Source organism: Nymphaea colorata, chromosome 12, assembly GCF_008831285.2.
Source record: "Nymphaea colorata isolate Beijing-Zhang1983 chromosome 12, ASM883128v2, whole genome shotgun sequence".
Taxonomy (NCBI): Eukaryota; Viridiplantae; Streptophyta; class Magnoliopsida; order Nymphaeales; family Nymphaeaceae; genus Nymphaea; species Nymphaea colorata.
In genome coordinates this window covers 8,590,950-8,612,608 of record NC_045149.1, presented here as the reverse complement: position 1 = coordinate 8,612,608, position 21,659 = coordinate 8,590,950, and the positions used below count along the sequence as shown (strand labels likewise).

At 36.3% G+C, this 21,659-nt stretch overlaps 1 protein-coding gene across 1 annotated transcript; it reads right to left on the bottom strand.

Moving 5' to 3' along the window:
- Nucleotides 1-816: 816 nt before the first annotated feature.
- LOC116265988 (uncharacterized) lies at nt 817-9,165 on the bottom strand. The gene is made up of 7 exons (XM_031647018.2): nt 8,088-9,165; nt 7,690-8,001; nt 7,206-7,489; nt 4,732-5,766; nt 3,658-3,826; nt 2,573-2,730; nt 817-1,361 (listed from the first exon to the last, which is right to left on the bottom strand). The coding sequence occupies exons 1-7, from the start codon at nt 8,818-8,820 to the stop codon at nt 1,119-1,121; spliced, it is 2,934 nt and encodes a 977-aa protein (XP_031502878.1). The 5' UTR covers nt 8,821-9,165; the 3' UTR covers nt 817-1,118.
- Nucleotides 9,166-21,659: the final 12,494 nt, after the last annotated feature.

Genomic DNA, 21,659 nt, shown 5'->3' with positions numbered 1-21,659 from the left:
TTAAAGGAAAAATCACTAGTGATCCTTGGATACCATAGAAAGTCATAAGTTGAGCTACCATTTATTTGCTGGATCGCCAACTTGGTGGAAATTTTTTGTTGCTGTTGAATGAAGCAGAATTTGCAATCCTAACATAGTAATAGACGGAACGAAAGATGATTTGCTTATACTTGATGGGATTGATGGATTCTTATTTCTTTATATGAATTTTCTGAATGATTTGCTTTCTGAAGTAAGTTTGAGGTTCATCCGTGTGGTGCTCTCCAACCATTTATGGCCTCAGTTTCATGAAGAATTTATTTTCTGCTCCTGTACCTATTTATTAACTGCAAGTGGAGGTTCTACTTCTTTTGGGACAGTCTTTCTTCTCCTTGATATTCCTAGGGGGAGAGTTGGAGATTGGGGACCTCAAGATTCTGATCCGTAGCTGGTTCATGATCTTCAATTTCTGTATAGCTCTACCTATTCTTTATATATTTTTTCTCAATTCCGATCTAATTCATTTGTTCATATGTTCGTCTAGACACATTTTCACTAGTCCATGGTCTCGTTGTTAATAAAATAGTAAGGGGCCTTTCCCTCCTACAGCCGTTCATCGATAGAGCAGACCATCCTTCATGCTTGGCATTCAACACTCCTTTCCTGTATTTGGATCCATACCATTGGCAGCACTTGCAGTCATTTAGTATATTCAAGGGGAGAATGGTGGAAAGGTTCCTTCTTAATGAGGTTCTTACACGAGATGTTCATTTGGCAAGTAACTCAATATAACGCATTGGATCCGTACAGATGCCCAAATGACAATCGTAAATGCAAGAAGAAAGAAACGTCTTTCAAATGCTTTCCCTTAACTTGATACTTCCTTTTTTTTCCTTTTTGGATTATGCATTTTCTCCTACAAAATTTATACAAATAATATATACATCTCAGCTGTCCTCTACAGTTTGAAATTTGAATCCCATCAATATGATGGTTTACAAAACAGGTAAAGACAGCAAAAGAGTTTCCATAAAATTTGAGATATTTGAGCCATTTCTTTGGAGCAGCAAGCTACTATGACGATGAAATGAACATTACTTACTGTACTAAGGTAATAGAAGTGTAGCAGTGCTGCAGGATCATGATATTGAAGGCAACATCGGATTCATGTTCAGTCCAGAATCGCCAAAAGAACCGGGTTCTGCATTTTTCACTTTTCCGAATGACCTGATATGGCGCAGGAGCCTTGCCAAGAATGCATTATGGCATATGGTGGAGCTATCACAGACAACTGCCACATGCTTTCGCGCTCTTGTTATTGCGACATTCATTCTCCGACTGTCACCTAAAAACCCAACAGCTCCTAAAGCATTTGACCGGACCTAGATAGGTGCCAAAATGCAGTTAGTGCAACAAATAAATACAAAGTTAAACAAATGACCGGGAAAGCAACAATCAGTTAGAAATCTAGAAGCCTTCTGAGAATTATATGCATGTCTTTAAGAAGATAATCTATTTAGTGATGAGTTATCTGGTATCAAGTGACGTACTTTGATTCTTCCATCATCGTTTCAAATTTTCTTAGTTTCTCTTTACATCATGAAAAAGGAAATTTTGCCAAAATGCAGGAGAGTAACAATTAACTCTTAACAATTTCAAGACCACAGTTATCTGAGTGTGGAAACCATAAGGCCTGTGCAAATTTTGTTCTATTTGTAGGTTTTTGTGTGTGTGAGGAATGGAAATATGAACACTGAATATGAACATTTGTCTACAAGCAATGATTTGGGCAAATAATCCTAGGGTTAAAAACGTTCTGTTGCAGTATGCATTTGTGCATGCATGAGCGAACCCCAAATACCTAAGAGAGAAATGATCACAATAGTTGATAATAAAATAATTATTATTAATAATACAAGATTTTCAAGTGGCAATAAGAAAATTCAACAAAGGGACTAGAGAAGGAAGGAAACAAAAATAAAAAGCAGTGAACGAGCAAAAGAAGGATGAAAATAGTAGGTTTACACTTCAATGTCCATTAACACATCTAACTAATAATTACATGGCATAAATGATATTTTCTTTATATGTGTGTGTGTGTGTGTGTGTGTGTGTGTGTGTGTGTGTGAATGTATATGTGACAATGGTTTCCAAATTCACATTTCTTACTGTCATTAATTTTGGCTTGACTACTTTGTGGGAAATTATGATTCTTCAAAATGAAGAAAAGAGTCCCATTAGATGAAACTATGATAGTCAACTCCTTCACGTCCATCTTAGAAATGAGCTGCCTCATGCTTAAAAGCAGGTACACATAAAATCCAAGCACTTTTAATCCATACTTGTTTACAAAACATGTTCTGATGAAACTGATCATAGGCACTATTTAGATTATTTGCACTCCTTTTTCCTCCCTTTAACCTTTACTTTCAGAATCACAGACGTAGCATAAAATTCTGATGAAAATTGGAAAAAGAAAAGCAAGTAAAATTTTTATTTTTTTATTTGTTGACTAACTAATGGGGAAGTGGATCTGAACGTCTTATAGTGACAACTATCCTTTATAAAAGGTGGACGAGTTCAATAGTCATACCATTGAAATAATAACTGCATCAGCTTCTCGACCTTGAAAGCTATCTATGGTGGAAACCTCAACACCTGAGGCCTCTGGCAGTTCATCGAGTCGGTCCCTTAGAAGCTGCACTTGAGCAACGTAGGGAGACTGAACTGCTATAGCAGTAGGAGCCACACCTACAAACAAGTCAGAAAGGAAAAACATAAGATGACAGCAGAACTTCAGGTGCAAGAGGAAAAAAAAAAAAATAAAGATGGTGCATTTATAGAAAGATGTCGCAGACTTGGTATAGGGTCCGTTTCATTAGCATGTGATTTACCTAGTTAATCTACAAAAATAAACCAAATCAATGGTATCTTTGTACAGAAAGTGAAATTGTTCAAATACCACACTACAGTAACCTACAATATCCAGGGATGTGCCATTGTCACAGGCAATGATCAAGCATAGTGCAATAGCAAGGACAGAGTTAGAAGATACGTAGTAGAAATTTTCACTGGGAAAGCTGATGGCAATTGGATTGAACCGTTAAAGGTATATTTCGTGTGTCAAAACAATGAAGAAGGAACTTCAACACCTCAGTCTACATAGTTTTCTGTTACTGGCCGTCTTCTTACATGCATCATAATTTTCATTGCAACACATGTTGTAAACACATCCCATTTGGAAAAATAGAGATTAATCAGAAATCATTTTTTTTTCTTTTGGACAAAGCAAAATTTAAAAAAAAAAACACAAAAGGTAAGCATCAAATGATAAAAATCCTTCACAATAATGGAGAATAAGGCTGTCATAGAGCATACATGAATACAGAGATTAACACACAAGGCTCAACGGGGTTAAAATAAGATGTAAAAGAAAATAAAATTTTTCCCATGTTGACTTGCAGGACATTCCCAAATTTTCTCCTTTCGTCTATATTGAAAGTGCCACTAACCATCCTATGGGTCCATGCATGCAGTAGACTGTGAACAACACGAGAGTTTAAGGAAAAGATTTTTGCATGATTTATCATAATATATATATATATATATATATATTTATCTTAGCTGCAAGTGTACATTATCGTGTGGTACCATTCCAAAAATGGTTAAGGTACACACCTGCAGAGACGAGGGAAAATACATGTTGCAGGACAATATCGGCTTCTCCTTCATTGTAAAAGGAACCTGTTCCAGCAGGATCAAGATGCTCCTCACAGCCAGGTGACAAACTACCACGAGGCATTCGTGTATCAAGCAAGAGCAGAGGGCACATTGTTATCCATGTAGCCTGAAAACAACTCATGTTTCATTTCAAGCAGAAGAAAGTATAATAATACAAGGCAAACTTGTTGACACAGATGAGATGCTGCTAACGGATCCTGCTGATTAAAATGAAAGCATGGGATTCATATAAAGCTCTGTTTGCTTTATTTGAAACAGAAAGGAATTGATTCCCATGGTACTCTTAGTGCATCTAAGTTGTTCCCTTATCCCTTCAGTCACAAACATGCAAAGTTGCAAACTACTTTGTTTCCATATCTGTGGTGAAAGTGTATCATATAACACTATGGGACATGCTTATCTAAAATGTTTCCAGTATGCATGCATGCAGAAACATTGTTTTCATTCACAGGTAGACACTGACACGGGATTTCGTCTACACCACATAAATATGCAGTTGCTATGCAAGTAGGAATGGCACATCACAAATTCAGGAAGAGAGAGTTCAGTTGTTTCAAGGATTTTTAAAGAAGCTATAAAGAAAGTTAAGTTGAATTATAAGGTCCTTAGATGGAGAAATTCTAAATGTTAAATCTGTCATCACCAGGGTTATTAATATCACTAAATCATGAAAAAGGGGCAATATGCAATTTGTCCTTTGACAAAAAAATAGAGGATGCCTTTTGTGCTCTTTATTCTTCAGTAACATGAACCTACATTTCCATATCTATAACCCTCTTATTATCCACTTGGGCTAGCTTCTTAAGGGAGAGACACAAATTTTGCTGTTCCAGCTAGGTTCCCATGCATGATCCACTCAGGCTTAACAGATAGCAGGGCAAGAAATAATGTCCAAATTTCTATTTCCAATCCATGCAACAGAAAGTCTGAATACCCCTGCACAGATAATGTTTGTGCAGAAACAGGACAATATTTTACACTTTCCAGGGCAGAATTTATATGGGAACATACCTTGACAAATGGAGAATCTACAAGCAGATGAGCAGCCACAGTGGGTGAAGACTGTAGGAGCCCATCATACATCTCCTTTGAAGCCCAGCTTGCTATTGCATCATGCATCCGATATTGGACTTTTAGCTTGGTGGTTAAGAGACTTCCATGCAAGTTTGAAGCTCTTTCCATTAGAGAAACTGAAAGTCCACCATCTAGAGCTTTTTTGGATAAAACTACTGGTGCAAGCTGGCATTGGTCACCAGCTAAAATTGCACGTCTCCCCTGCAACATGGGAATCCAGCAAGATGGTTCAATTGCTTGTCCAGCTTCATCTATAACAACTAGATCAAATTTGTCTAGCTTCCTGATTAAGGCATCAGCCGCACCAGCATTTGTGCACAGAACAACGTGAGCATTAGCCAGTACTTCTTTTACTGTATCCCTCTCTTTTTTCTTAAGTGCCTTTCCTAGTTGTTTCAGAAGCTGACGGATGCCTGATGCCAATGAGTCATCTTTCAAACATTGCCTAAGATCTCTCCTCAAATCTGATCTCTTTCGCTCAAACTCTTTCAAATAACCTGCAAGTCTGTCATTGACAATGGTTCCCAAGGACATAGAGGCCACAGTTGGAGATATCCGTGCTGGATTTCCAACACGAACAATGTTTAGCCCAACAGAAGCAAGCTTCTCTACCATGTTATCTATAGCAGCATTAGTAGGTGCTGTTACAAGCACTCGTTCCCCACGTTGAACAGCAAGTGTAATCAGTTCCTTGAGCAACCCTGTCTTCCCCGTACCAGGAGGTCCTTGAATAATCAGAACAGGCCTGTTCTTGTTCAGACCCAACGAAATTGCCCTTGACTGGGATTCGTCATACCCAGCTCCCTTGAGGATTTCATTCAAACTAGATTCTTCATCCCAATTTACCATATTATTCCGCTCAAGGCATTTAATATGCTCAGATTCTCCAAACAACGTAGCAACAACCGCCAGAGCAGGATTGTTTTTATGCAATCCATTCTTCTGAAGTAGCATCAATGCTTCACAATTTCGCTGCAAAAGAATACAATATAACAGAACAGCTGGTTAGAGGAAACATTGAAACATAAGTTTATAATGAGTCTTCTAAGATCATAATTGTCATTAAATAAATTGTGTACTGGATATCTTTTAAATCCATATCAAGAACAAATGTTCACCATTTAGAGCCATGAAAAAGGTAATCTGGAGATAAATACTTTTACATGGAAATCATAAAACTTGGGATTGATGCAGTCACTTCTAACTTTCTAAGTCAACTTATTTTGACTTATAGTCCAAGAAGAGAAGAAAATCAAATGTTGAATTGAAAAATTTAAGATGACTTGGCAAGCATGTTATATTTGAGCAAACCTTTTCAATTCTGTATTTTCAAAAAGTTTGTGAAAGAGAGCAGTTAACACACGAAAAAGAAAGCATAGGCAACTGGAATTTGAAAGTCCAGCTATGAGATACACTTCGGGTCCTACTAGTAGTTGCAATCACAGGATCCATCCACTAAATAAGATATGACATGGTGCATACACACTCAGACACATGCATATATAGGGAAATTAGAACCTGGCCAATCCTAATAACCTGACTGTTGTGTCTAGATCGATCTTCATCTCCTTATTAAATCACATTAAGGAAAGAAAGATAGAGAATGTGAGAGATAGACTAAGTCGGGCTTATCATGACTGTTGTTCATAATCTAGTGCCTTGTTATGCATGGGTGTGTGTATGCGTGTGGTGATACTTCTGCAGAGCAAAATGGCATACACACTTCTATGTAGAGATTGTGTTCAGAAGATACATTTCTTTTACATACTTTACAAAAGCTCATCTTGTAGACTTGCAACATCAAACAGATTATGTATACATACATACATACATAGACACGCACGCGCACACGCAAATATATAAGAATATAGGGAAACTGAATGGTGACTTAAGAGGGTTGTTTGATCCATCGTGATAGATTGTCGAAAGAAAAACAAGGAGAAAAACGTGATGCGCATTTTCGTCATATAGTATTATTTCATACATTTTTCTCCTTGTTTTTCTCTCAGCCGTCTATTACAATGGATTGAACAGTCGTTGTGAGTGAGGCGAGTCACTCTGAATAACTAGAGCCACCATTCACGCACTCTATAAGCGTGTGTGTATTGTTTGGAAGATGCATTTCTTTTACATTTTCAGAAATGTCAGGCCATGTTTTAGACTACAAAACCAATTCAATTTAGAGTCTTCAAGCAGTAGGATCGTCAATAAAATAATTAAAGAGCAAAAACAAGAGGGCGCACACAGAAGGAACGAGAGAGAGTAAACAGACACGCTAACTACAAAACAAGCTACGATATGTCCAAGGGGATGATAATCATGATACCATGCTACAGATTTCATGTCGCTCTAATAGTTTCCTGTCCAGACTAGCACAAGAAATAGAAGAAGCAGTATCAATCATACCATACCTCGTATGTAAGTGCATCAGCTAATCCGTGGATTCGATCAAGGCGCACATTTTTACCAAAAAGTTTGGAGAAGGTAGGATCCCCATGGCGAGATTCAAGAGCCACAGTGATGCTGCAGCCATCTTCTCCCAGGCTGTTGACAAAGCCTTGCATGCAAGATGTTGCACCGGCGCCCCGACTATCGCACACACGGATACACACCATGTCTCCAGGAGAAAGAGTGGTAGGAGGCAACCGATGGTTACCATCCACTTGGAATAACACAAGATGCATTCCACCTAGCCCTGTATAATGCAAGAGACCTTCCATTTTATACCACAGAACCTACAAACGCTTGTTGGTTAAGAACAGAATGTAGTATTGGAATCAATTCAAAGAAAGCAGAATCAATATCAATGACCAAGAAGTAGAATGTGACGGAAATTCTAGATTGGTGTAAAAAAACACCAATTTCAAGCTGACTGGTTAAGAAAAGCCAACGTACCTATAGAAGAACTAACTGCACTTAGGTTACAGAGGGTGTCACACTGCTCCTGCTGAGCCTGTCCATGGCGGACTAAGTATTCGATTGGCTTCGACTGATCCACATTCTCGTCTGCAGGATTGGGCACTGCATTCAGCTCCTCTTGGGTAGCTTCCAGCTCTGCATCACGTTCGATTCGAAGAAGCTCAGACATTTGCTCGACGAACTTGTCAATTCTCTCCTGAATTACCTTGGCCTTCTCAATCTCCATCCCCAAACCACTGTGCAATATCTTGGGCTTATTAGACCTCCGGACTATAGCCCGATGCTGAGCTGCGCAAGCAGGGGAAGGCAATTGGAATCAGTTGGCGTGACTTCCGGAAACGAAGTTTGAGAAGTAAAAAATGAAGAGATTAAACCTGAATTTGCGAACTCCTTGAGCAGCTTCCATGATTCTGTCTTCCTCCAGTCTTTAATCAGTGAACCGGACGATTCGGATGCATTCTTAAGAGCGTCTCTAAGCTCCCGCTGGAAGTGATCGAGCAGGGTGGGATAATGTGTGGAAGCCTTTAGGCAGGCAGACTCCATGCCCTTGGGCATCGGAATAGCGTTGAGATAACGCTGAGCTTGGGAAACGAACGTGATGCCGCTTCCCATCCTCTGCCTAACCTCCTGGAACTCCCCTTGAATCTCCGCAGACACCAACTCGGACGCCATGGCCTTCATAGCTTGGGATACCCACTTAACCACGCCTTTTCCGACGTCCTTCCGGCCTAGTGGGTTTGCTGCCCCGTTCTCATCACGAGCCGGCACCTGAGCGGCACCACTAGCAGAGGAGGGGGCTGTAGAAACCAGAACAGACCTACCGCACATCACTGTTTTTGCCCTTCTCCTGTGAGCGTGAATCCAATGGGACCCATTGGTGATGTTGGTGGTGGAGGAAGTGGAACAGGATGAATCATGGTGGAAAGGGAGGCCAAATGCGAGAGAAGAAGAAGAAGAAGAGAAAGAATTTTGACTGTACAAATCCTTTGAAGGGGAAGGGAATGAAGCAAAGAAAGGTGGGGAGGGGAACAAGGAGGAGGAAGGTGAGCAGCTAGACCACAGGGTGGACGTGGGAAGGACATGGAAGCAACAAGTCGATGCTTCCATTCCTTCAAAAGATCCTCTCCTCTTTCTCTCTCTGCGTTTCTTCTCTCGATAGCAGCTAAAGAATCACACCGGGCATGACGAACACGATTGAAATATCTCAAGGGGAGAATTTGAAAGGAGAAAGAAAGACAGAGAGTGAGGCGTGGAGAGGGGCCGCGTCGGGCGTGCTGGGAGCCGCGAATTGAAGTTGTGGACCGGAGAGAGGAGGCAACTGTTGGTTGGTGCACAGTCAGTAGAAAATTGGTGTTTCTCTTTCTCTGTCGAGAGTGGAAGGAAGAAAAACAACTACCCCTCTCCCCTTTCCTGCCTTGGCTCCATCTCTGCTATCAGCCACGCTTGACGTAACTTTCATCCCAGATTCCCGAAATGGCTGGCCATGAAGCCACGGGTTGACCAAGCTCGAGCAGACACTTGGTTCTGTTTGATTGCTTGATACCTTTCCTGTGGACGTCAAGCTGATGACAGAGAGAGGGAGAGAGAGGAATTTTTTAACGGAATGAATCACGAACCTTATCACCGCATCATGGCAGTCGAGTGAATCTTGGTGGAACTCTTCCATTCGTTTATAAATCTACAAAACGAATAAAGAAAAGCAGTCAGCCCCCCCCGAGGGAGAATGTTGGTGGAGTGAATCACTGGCGAGCCACAATTTTTTTGTTAGGGGACATCTTATAAAATTTTTTATTTTTGAGGGGCACATCATAAATCATAAATAAATAAGTAAATAATTATAAAAAAATATATAAAAATAAATAAAAATTTTGTTGTTGATATGGGCAACTGCCGGTGCCAACCTATATGCAGCTCTACTATTGGTGCGGATCTATTTCATTTATAAATGTAAAAAACGAAAAAGAAAACCAGCAAGGGGGGTGTTTCGATGCCATTTAGTTTGGTCTTTAAAACCATTTTTTTTAAAATTTTTGGATGACAAGAAAATGGTGTTTTGTAAAACAGTAAGGATTTACCTGGTAGTCCAAATAGCTAAATTAAGTTTTCAAAAACTTATTGAAAAGTGAGGTTTATGTACAAAAACCTCATTTTGTGAAAACCAAGTTTTAGAACGTGACATCCACATGCATCCTAAAGCTTAAACAAACAAACAAAAAACTAGGAGCACTTTATGTGGCACATCTCTAGTTAGGCTCCTGAGATTTATATTCACCTAAGTCTTAGGTAGGGGTGAAAGGAGGTGTGGGCTACGTATGAGCAGTTGCCCACACAAGCCCCAATTTTTTTTAAAAGTTTGTATTGATATTTTTTATTCATTTTTTTATTTACATATTGGCGTTCCTTAAAATTTAAAATTTTACATTTGATGCTTTTAGTTAAAATTTTCTGGCTACACTCTTAGTCTGAAATGCTATCAACTTTTTAGATCCATAAAACAAACAAGGAAAAGGAAGACGGGCAGATGGGATTAATGATCCCACTCATCGACCAAACAAAGGAAAAAAAACAGTCACATCTTTGGACTGGGAATTTAAGTTGATACGCAGCAAATATGCCTGTCCACGTTGATTTGGACTGATCACATGAGTTTTCTTTTTTAATGCCGCTTTCTGAATTCTAAATAACATAAAAAAAAAAAAACAAAATCAATCTGAATCGACTGAGTTGAAAAAAGTCCTTCCAACAACGATTAAGAACCCCCCTTCAATGGTGCCACACGTGAATCCTATTATTTATGCATTTGTTAATTTTGTTGATGTAGCACTTTCAAAAAATATGACATTATTATTTTAAGTATAGTAAATTCAGCGGATTTGTTACAATTTTTAAGTTTTTTAATGTTTTTTAAAGAGAAGATGCCGACTTAAAATTCTTAAGAGATATCCTTATACTCGGGATGCAATTGGATTTATGGTACATCTTTCAATCAAATATAGCACCTCATATGGCACCTGTAATTGTTTTTGCAGCTCATGCTGCAAACTCTTTCATTGGTGCTACTTATAAATCAAGTTTCCTCACCGACTACTTGAATAAAGCATCCTTTTAGAGCTCAAGGAACCAAACTCTTTCATTGGTGCTACTTATAAATCAAGTTTCCTCACCGACTACTTGAATAAAGCATCTTTTTAGAGCTCAAGGAACCAAACTTTCTCATTGGTGCTACTTATAAATCAAGTTTCCTCACCGACTACTTGAATAAAGCATCCTTTTAGAGCTCAAGGAACCAAACTTTCTCATTGGTGCTACTTATAAATCAAGTTTCCTCACCGACTACTTGAATAAAGCATCCTTTTAGAGCTCAAGGAACCTTCACCATATAAAGTTCTATGTTATTGAGAAGGGCGTTCAGCCAGGTCATCCTCCCAAAAAAACTACTATTTTTTATTATGAGAAAAGAAAAAAATTTTAATGGCCATAAAGTTGAGGAGAAACTTATTCCCAAAATATCAAATTTGTCACCATATTAACCGAAGAACAACAAATTTTCTTTTCCTAAGTTATTCACAATTTTTATTTTTATGTCTATATGCGATCTATGTGCTGATATTTCCTTAAGTTTTCTCTCTGGTGAAAATTCTCAACCAGTGGTGTACAAATTCTCAATCGAATCAACAAAGCTGCCAATTTTGTGTGATTCCTCGATTCAGCTGAGTTGATTGAGAATTGGCCAAAAAAATATTGAAAAATCATTGACAAACAAAAAATATAAAAAAATCATTTAAAATAAATAAAGAATTAAAATAATTAGCAGCTAAAACATGACACTTTTGAATAAGTCACCCAATCAAATTGTTGGCTACCAAATACTAATTCGATCCCAACGAACTAATTAAAAGCCCATATTTTGATACCAACGAGGGGTTTAACCAGAAAATTTTTATGAGGAGTCGAATTTAATAAAAGTCAAAATATAATTTTTTAAAATTTTTATATAAATTAAATGAAATTATTTAATTAATTATTTATTTTTTAAATTTTGAAGGGCGGCCAATGCCCTCGGGGGATCCCCTTGCAAGCTCACTCCTGCTGTGTTACACAATTTCAAAAGTTATTTCCATACGGCTTCATTGGAAACGTTGCTATCATTGCAGTCTGAGCTATACACAATCTTATCCAATTGGCTCAGGCTATTGTTCATTTTAAAATAATAAAAACACAACAAGTTAAAATAAAAAAAAACAAAATTCGTATCGACCTCATGTGCATTCATTATGACAATACCATTTAAGAAATTTTTATTTTCGGGCTGATGTTTTTTCAATAATTTTCAAAAGGAGACAATTTTCCATTTTGCATATGAAAAAACTACATTTTGCAAGAAAAAAACATCAAATAGAATTTTTCCGACAACCCAATGAACTTAAAAACATCCACTGCAATTTCAGTTTCAGCATTATTAGTGATTTCAACAAATCAGATTCGAATCAGCTATACTGTATCCGTCTTTTTGAAAATTCATATATTCCAATTCAAATGTGAATAAAGAAAAGTCATATCCAAATCCAAATCCAAAACCTAATTTCACAATCTGAATCTGTTTTTGACATTCATATCTGTATCTGAATCCTAATTTTGAACCAGAATTTTGTCAACTTTCAAAATCTAAGAGCATGAAGTATGAAATATTTGTTTAAAAATAAATTCGATTCCAATCCATATCCGGTCGAATATTTATGTATATCCGAATCTGAATCCGAATCAGATGTCATTTTTTAAATCTAAGTTCGATTTGATTTCTTAATTGGATATTAAATTTTATTTTTTCATACCCAATTTTTTCAGATCTATTCGGCCGGATACCTGATCCAAATAAGATATATTGACACTCTCCATTACTACATTCTTATATTTTTCACTAATATTTTTATTTTCAAAATGAACAAAAGTTTACTCCTTTGAGACCATGTTAGGTGGAATGCCATAAGACCCAAGTTGCATTCTTACTCGATAATTTTTATAAAAAATGTAACGCTATTAAAGAATTTCTCAAAGAGTGGTTATTTTGTAAAATTATAACTAAAAATTAATCTCCAATATGAAAATTTTCCTTGAAAACATGTATTTGGCTCAGGCTTGACATGTGACTTCTAGATCCTCTAAATGCCATAGCAGTGTAATACAAACCCTCTATCTGATTTGTGGATCCTTTCTATCTAGTGAATGGTTGAGCTCCTATGCAAATTATTCAAGTGGATCCATCTCAAGGATAAGGATGGCAATGAATTGGAGTACTCCTGTCGGATCTGGTTAAGAACTAACAAGTCTTGAAAAATCGCATCATGCAATGTTTTCAAGGATTTCCATCACTGGTCTGAAGAATATTAAGACGAGTTAGGCCACCGACGACAGTGGGAAATGAGAGCAGAATCTATCATGGTGTTGAGCTCCGGTTGGCCTGTGAGTCCATTAATCCGACTTTGGATGTAACTTTTTGTTCTTCCTTGTTCATTTCTGAGTTTGCAGAATGATTTATTACTAGATGATATTGCAGAATTTCTATGTATAATAGTCACATTTTTATTACCTTTTCCTAATGTGATTTTAATTCTAATATGGTCAGTGCTGTTCTAAAAGATTTCGTGACAAAATTAACTCCCTACTGAAATGGTTTACTGCTGTAGGAGTTTATTCTTCCAAGAGATGGAGAGATAAAAGTTTTGTGGTTTTATAAGGGAAAATTTTATGCAGATATTATATTATTTATGTGAGTGTTGATCATGTTCTGTTTTTATCTATCATTTCCTGATCAGAAGGACAGGGGTCATGGTTTTCTATTATAATGAAAAGCTGATAGTGGATTATTTCTCTGGTTTTCATTCTTTCGAATGCATCACTGTATTTCATGTGAACAGCCGTGACATTGACTCCATACATTTGGAACAAAAGAGAGCATTGGAAGGAATTCACGCGATACAGAAACCAAGAGTTGTTGCATCATCCATGGCAGTTGCCGCAGCTCAATCAAGTTTTGGTTCAAATACTGAAGTTGCTGTAGCAATTACATGCAATGACTGCTACTTCTGCTGTTCTCAGTGCCCAATTACCAGAATTTGGACATGCATCCCATTTTCTTTCAACGCATTATATAGTTGGTGATCATACAGACGTTCCTTTTCATTTATTATATGCGACACCTAGGTTCAGGAGCGGAGCCAGGATTTTCTTTTAGGGTGGGCCGATAGTCCAACCTCTGAATCCGAGTAGAGCCAACTGAATTCAAATCCAAAAAATACATAGCGCAATTAAAATTTTTTATTTTTTTCAACGTAAACTTTTCTTTTTTTCATTGGCCGGGGTGGTGCCATGGCCTAGGCCCCCCGCCCCTGCCTAGGTTTAACGACTTAGTCATCTGCCCCCGGGTGTAAAACCCTAAGCTGAATGTATGCCTTTGCATGATTTGACTTGTAAAGGGGCCGAGTTGACACCCACAGGTAGTGATATCAATATATCTGATTTGGATTAGATATCCAAACAAAACGGATATGCAATACAATATAACATCCCATTAAGAAATCAAATTGGATTCAGAATTAAGAAATGACATCCAATCAATTCAGGTTTGGATTCAGATATACATAAATATCTGATTAGATTCAGATTAAGATTCATACCAAATTTAGTTTTAGATAAATATCTTGTATTCTGAAAATTGGATGTACTCCGGTTTGAAATTCAGATTCAAATAAGAATATATAAATCGGATTTGGGTTGTAAAATCAGAGTTCAGATGTAAATTCAGATATGACTTTTCTTTGTTTGTATTTGATTCTGAAGTCTAATCCAAATATGTGAATATCCAAAAAGAGGATACCTTAGGAGTATATCTGATTCAAATCCAATCATTTGACATCTCTACCCACGGGAATCAAACCAACGATTGACCTTTTACCAACAACTTGCATGACCAACTATACAAACAGGACATCTTCATGCAGGATTATGTTGAGGCCAACCTAATGGAAATATAGCTATCGATGTCGATGATGTAGCAGAATTTGAATATAGAAAGATATCATAAAAAAAAACCTTAGTTATAACTTAATAAGCAAACTGTGCCAAAGTTTTGGCGAGTATTGTTCTTGTATGTACATGTATCATGTCAGACCCATTATTAGTTAGTAGCTCTATTGTTTTAAAAAAAATGAAGTAGGATTATTGCCTGATTTATTGCATGATCAATTTCTCTTAATTTGTTGTAGGCATTGTTTGAAAGAGTTCAGAGTGGAAAATTTGATATTAAGGCATTCTGTGAGGAAGAAAGTTGTTACATAGCAGACATGGTGATGCATTCTAGTTGCTAGGTTATCTCCATGCTTATTTATGCTTACTTACTATTGGAGACGGTCAACCTTCACAAGCTCTTTGTGCAGAGCAAGGGATGACTATGAGTATCGTTCTTAAAACTTGTTCTTTGGGGCAACCCCTAAGTTGTAGCTATTTGTTAGGTGCTGCTGGTTTTTTGCTTTTACGTGGAGGTTTTGTAAACCTTTCCTTCACTCTTTTTAGTTGATTAATATCAGATAAGGAGGGAGGCAAGAGAAGTCAACAGATTGGATTTGGATCAGATATATCCTTAACCATATCCACTTTTTTGGATATGAATATGAGTAACGAAAAAGCATACCCGAATTTGAATCCAATTTCACAATCCAAATAAGATTTTTACATTCATATCTGAATCCAAATCTTGAACCACATCTGACCAATTTTGGAAGTGTAAGAGTATTGGATATATGATATTTATTAAAAAATAAATCCGATCCGATCTGAGTTTGAATCCGAATTTGATTGGATATTTATGCATATTCGAATATGAATATGATTGGATGTCATTTCTTAAATCCGATTTTTTAATCGGATATTACCTTTTTTTTTTCATTTTCAATTTTTTAAGAACCGGATCAGTTGAATATGTCGAGTGCCAAGTCAGGTGCCATGTTGGGCCGCAATGGAGCGGGTGCAGCACCATAGTTGGCGCACCCGTGTGGCTTAGTTAATGAGGATTTGAACCCTTGAGGGATGGTTAGCTTGGACTTAGGACTTGAGAGTTTTTAGCTTTCCCTTTTGCCTGTTTATTGCTGTGTGCGGGTAAAGTAGGTGGCATCTGGTTGCTACCACTTAGCAACATGGAACATTTGATAGCAAGAGACCAGATGTGAATTTCTCCAGTTAGGCTTCTAAGTGCAATTCAAATGCGTTGATTATAACAAGTTTTTTTTTTATTTGAAAAAAACGTGAAAAGCGGGATGAATAAATTAGCCATTTAAAACTTTTAAAAAACAACCCTTTTCAAAAAAAAAATCAAAACAAAAAAAAAACATGAAAAATGACACTTCATTTTATTCAGTTTTTTCATGTTTTTTTAATGCCAAACTGCTTGTTAAGTTGTTTTCATTTTTTTAACTTCCTTTGTCACAAATCTACTTCTTTTTTTATGTTTGTGTTATTATTTTCTCACTTATTTTATTTTCCCCTTATTTTTAGGATTTTTAATTTCTTAAAAAAATTTACCGTATTTGTCATTTTTTTTCTTTTTTTCTTCAAGCTCGCCATTTTATATCCGAAAAATACCTTGCCGTTTAAAAAACAAGAAAATTTATTGTGACTATGGATTAGAATGACGACAAGGCAATATTCTCCATTAAGGTGAAAGGATGTGATGAAATGTTCATCTTCATGTGACAAATTAAGCCCAAAATCTTGAAGAACCAATGGAGAAGTGGAGCATCCTTACGAAGACAAGATGGTTGTGGTTCAGGTTGCTTGGCCTGTTTCTGGTCCTCTCTTATTGAGTACTTGTTTTAAGCATTGTTGTAGCTGCTGGCCTTAGTGCTGTAGGCATTAGCCATGACCTAAATCCTCTTCACTACTTTCATCCAACTGAAATTTCTTCCATGAAAGTTTATTCAAACAAGATCAAAGCTTTACATTATTGTTGCATCCTATGCGAAATTCTGATGTATATGAAGATCTTTGTTTGGACACAAGAGCAGCAATTGGATGTGAGCGACATTGTGTCAATACTTGAAGGCATCTCCATCCTCCACAACATTTCAAGCTGTTGTTGATTCTTTTCCCTCTTCTTCCATTTGATTGGTTTATTCCCTTCCATTTGACAATGAGTTGTTGCTTCTTCCTGGACATCTTGTTCAGGTTATGGATGAGCTACATGAGTTGAGCATGGAAAAGGACTTAAATAGCTTAGACTTCTTGTTCATTGTATTGTTTTCCTTGAACCGAACTTGTAGTGATTATTAATTGTTTCTTTGAGGAGAGCTTGATACAACATAGATTCTTTGCATGGTTGGGCATCACAAAATATAAAAGACTTCTTGTTCATTGTATTGTTTTCCTTGAACCGAACTTGTAGACAACTCATTTCAATGTCCCTACTTGGTTTCTGGTGTTGTAATGCTCATTTAATTAATCATTTTGCTAACCATCAAGTTCAATGTTCCTCTTCTTCTTATCAAGAAGAAGGTGAAAGCCATTATATGGTAATACGACTTAGATTATTTTTTGCTTAAGAGTTTACCATGGTTGGGAATCCATCGATGTAGTATATTATTCCATTTTCTTTCATAAGGCTGTCAAATCTTCAACATTAATAATATTATATTATGCAATTTTCAGTACCATTGACATCTAAAAGATTCTCCTGCGTTTTGAGAGTTGGTTGTATTTGCTACTTTTGCATCCAATGCAAGCCTGCTGGGAGGTGGCCTCCTACCTTTATTTAAGAACAGATCAACAAACACAAAAAATAGAAAACTGTGAAAGAAAAAAAGAAAAGAAAAATAGGAAAAAAAAAAACCATGGAGGAGAAAAGCTAATTGCAGATTTGAATGTGGTCTCATTCCCTGCTCGAGAAAAGGGGAACAAGGAAGCACAAAAGAGAAAGAGTATCTACTCCAGGAGAAGCATCCAAAGCAGCAACAAAAGGACTCTATCCACAACAGAGTCTCGGTGTCCCTTGTCATTCATGTTCCATAGTTGAAGGGTTCTCCTCAAGGCCTGATGCCAATTCATGGGGGCCTTCCAACAAGCCGACTGTCCCAAGAAATGGGAGGCTGAGGAGTAGAACCACCTATTCCAAGGGACACCATCAATCTGGTAATACCATCAATCGAAGACCATTTCCCTGATTTTCTCCTATTTCTATCATGTTTCATGTTGGCTGCTGGTTTTTTTCAAGTTTAGGAGTTGCTTAAAATCGATTGACTGATTTACCTATTTAAGTTACCAAATTTGATATTCTATTTCTAATGAAAGGAAAAAGTTATTAGAAATATGAAGTTATTTCTTTTGTCTTTATTTCTGCAACCTTGTAACAAATTTCTGTGGATATTATATTCATTATGTTGATTGAAACTCTAGATAGGATTTGGAATCTTTATCTCATTCACATCCATAATATCTAGAGTCACATGATTTTTTTTGTGGTGCTGCTATGCTCCCTTTTCAGCTATTACCAATTGAACATTTATCTATTTTGTCTGGGAATTTCAAGGTGTAAAGAAAAACAATTCACCATGCTCTAGGTTTTTGACCCTTATTGTAAATTTTGAAGCATGATCAGATTTCTACAACCTCTATTTGCTTATAGCACAAACTACATAAAAGTTGTTCAGTTGTTATGTTCTCTAGACTTGGCCTGTACATACACCTAGAGTCCTAGACCAGCAAGCAGTAAGTAGTAAGCATTTGCTTTCTCTTTCTTTTCATTTTTGAATAACAGCCAATTAACAGAGTATTATACTTGCATGGCTGATTTAATTGCATCACATGATTTTTCCCTAATTTTGTTTCATAACTTACATGCTAAGGAGTTTTATAGGTAAGTAGTTAGATTAGTGTTAGTAAAACCTTTATGTTATCTACAAAATGGTCAAGTGTTGAAGAAGCTGGGCTTGCAAAACCATAAAATTTGGACCATGTGTACTCGGTGGCTTCATCTAATAGTGCAGCTTGACACAAAATAGAGTTATATGAGTGTGAATATGAGTGCTGGTAAGGTGTAATTTTCCTGGTTAAGCTTATAATTGCTTGTCACATAGATTCTCTCAAGAGTAAATATACTAAGAATTAGACAAAATTTGATGTTATAAGTAGTGGTAAAATAAATGTTGATACAAGTGTTCATGTTGTGGTATGGTATTACTATTATTGCCATATTGTCTCTTGAGATATCAATGTTATTCCTTTGAACACAGAATTAGTAATAAATTGGTTAATTCTGAATTTATTCACAAAATTCTTGATTTTAGAACTTTTATAATTCAGAGAACAAAACGCTTAACAATGCTATTTTTATTGAAATTTAATCTTTGTTTTTCCCTTTTGGATGTAGACCCTTCACTACCGAATGCTCTAGTTGCTAAAGCTCCTCTTGGTATCAAAGCTGAAAAGGACATATGCTCTGCCTATTCTAGTCTTCTGTTTTATTGGTTCAGAAGACCAAAGTGCTACAACAAGAGTTGTCTTATTTTCTAGCCTTATGTTTTTTTCTTCCACTTCCTATTTTTATACTAGTTCTTATGTTTTTCTTGTGTTTTCTTGTTGTTGTTCTTCTTTCTTTCTTCTTCTTTCTTTCGCTTTTGAGGTGGTCTTCTTCAGTTCTTCTTTCTTCTTCTTTTATTCTGTGTTTCTTTTTCTTCTGCCCTTCTTTTTTTTTTGTTTTTATTTTGTTCTTCTTCCTTCTTCTTCTTCTTCTTCTTCTTCTTCTTTCTTCTATTTTCTTGTATTAATAAAGCATCTTCTGTTAATATCAAAGGTTCCATTTTTGCTGAAATGCGCAGCACTGATTGATTTTATTTCTCTTGCCTTTAGTTTGTTGTGGACTGTTCATGAGAAGTTGAAAATGTGGATAGAACGGATATCCCTGTAACTGTAGTAGTTGTGCAATTTCTTATTAAACATGTTTCTACTAACGGAAGTGCTCTTTATGATCATTCCTTTCTTTCTTGATAAAATTTGCAGTTCATTTGAGGTTGGGCATCTTGCTTCCATGGCCATAGGCAGCAAGGCTATCGGTGCTATTTCTGGTAGCTACTGAAGTTTACTCAGGTATATATAATAGTCTTTTTTTTCCCCTCCTGATTCACATTGAAAGATTATATGAAATTTGTGATGAGAGATGAGGCTGTTGGCAATGGAATTGAGTTAACAGAAGAGTTGAAATAATCATTGATGACAAATTAAAATTATCGATGTTAACTTTATATTTTTATTATGTAAATAATTTTTTGATAATAATTTTTTTTTTTGTTCTGTGTTAGAGGAGGTCTCTTGCTCTCTTTCTCCCTCTCTTTACATATAACATGTGAATTCACATCGCCCCTTGATCACATCTAGGGATGTCAACGGATCGGATTCGGATCAGATATATCCTTAATCATATATGTTTTTTTGGATATTAACATATTCGGATTCGAATTCAGATTCAAATTTGATATCCTAATCCGAATATGAAATCTCATTTTACAATTCGAATCCGATCCGAATCTGATTTTTATATTTATATCCAAATCTAAATTTTGAACTGGATTTTGCCAATTTTCAAAATTTAATAGCATTAGATACAAGATATTTATATAAAAATGAATCCGATCTGAGTTCGTATCTGAATCCGATCGGATGCTATTTATTAAATCTGAATCCGAGCCGATTTCTTAATCAGATATTATTATTTTTTTCATATCCAATTTTTTTGGATCAATTCGGTTGGATATCCGATTCAAATCAGATATATTAACATCCCCTATCACATCCTTTTGGTTAACAATTGTTGACCTTTCTGATTTCTTTGATACTGTAGCGCTTGATCATGATGCATAACTAATCAGTATAAGAAAGTTTCATGCATGGTAAGTAGTGGAGCGATTTGGTTTTCTATATTATAAATAATTTGAGAACGAAGATCGTCTTGACTGTAAAGAGGAACAAAAATTGCTCTTCCTTTTTTTTTTTATTCTCTGCTGCATTTTCTTTCTTGTCTTCTTCAACTAATAGTTCCTTGATATCCGGCCGCGGGTATTAAGCGCAAATTATAAATATGTTCCGCCGATTCACAACCAAGCCCATCGAATCATTGAATGACTAGTGATTCAGTTCATAAAATATTTAAGGCCATATTGTTTGCGTTACTGCACCCGATGTCCTGTTCCCCACAAAAAACAAAAAAAAAACAAGATTAATCCACTTATTTAATGAACACTACTTGTTCAGCAAAGGGGCCACACCTTGTCTCATTGAGGGAGGAGGTAAATGACATACACCTAACCCTTACTTACAAGGACCAAGGCAGAGCCGGGAAGTTTTAATTGGAGGAGCCGAATTATAATTTTAAAATATTAATAGGAATCGAAATATAATTGATCAATTTTTTTTTTATATAAGGTTAAACTAAAAAATTTAAAATTTAAAATTTTGAGTTTTTAAATATATGAGGAGGGGCCATTGCCCCTTTCGAGTCTGCCCCTGATGCACAAAAAAATGTTCACCTCCCCATATCCTGCAATCTAGTCAATCTATTTTTTAAGAATAAAAAAATGGTGGAAAAATTAAAATTAGAAAAAATTAAAATTTATAAAATACCCGAACTCCCACCTTTTATTGAAAAGCATTATATATATATATATATATATATATATATATATATATATATATCACATGCCCCCTCAATTTGAGCGTGTAATCTAAGTATACTCAAATTGTTTTTGAATTTTTCATGCAGTACAACATTTAATAATGGTTTTATTAAACCATCAACAATGAGTTCATTGGACCAAATGAACCGAGCCTTTATATGTCCTTTGCTTCTGCTAAAGTTTTTGACAATAAGTGCATTTGAAGCTGAGTTTAATTTATAGGCCTATATTGGG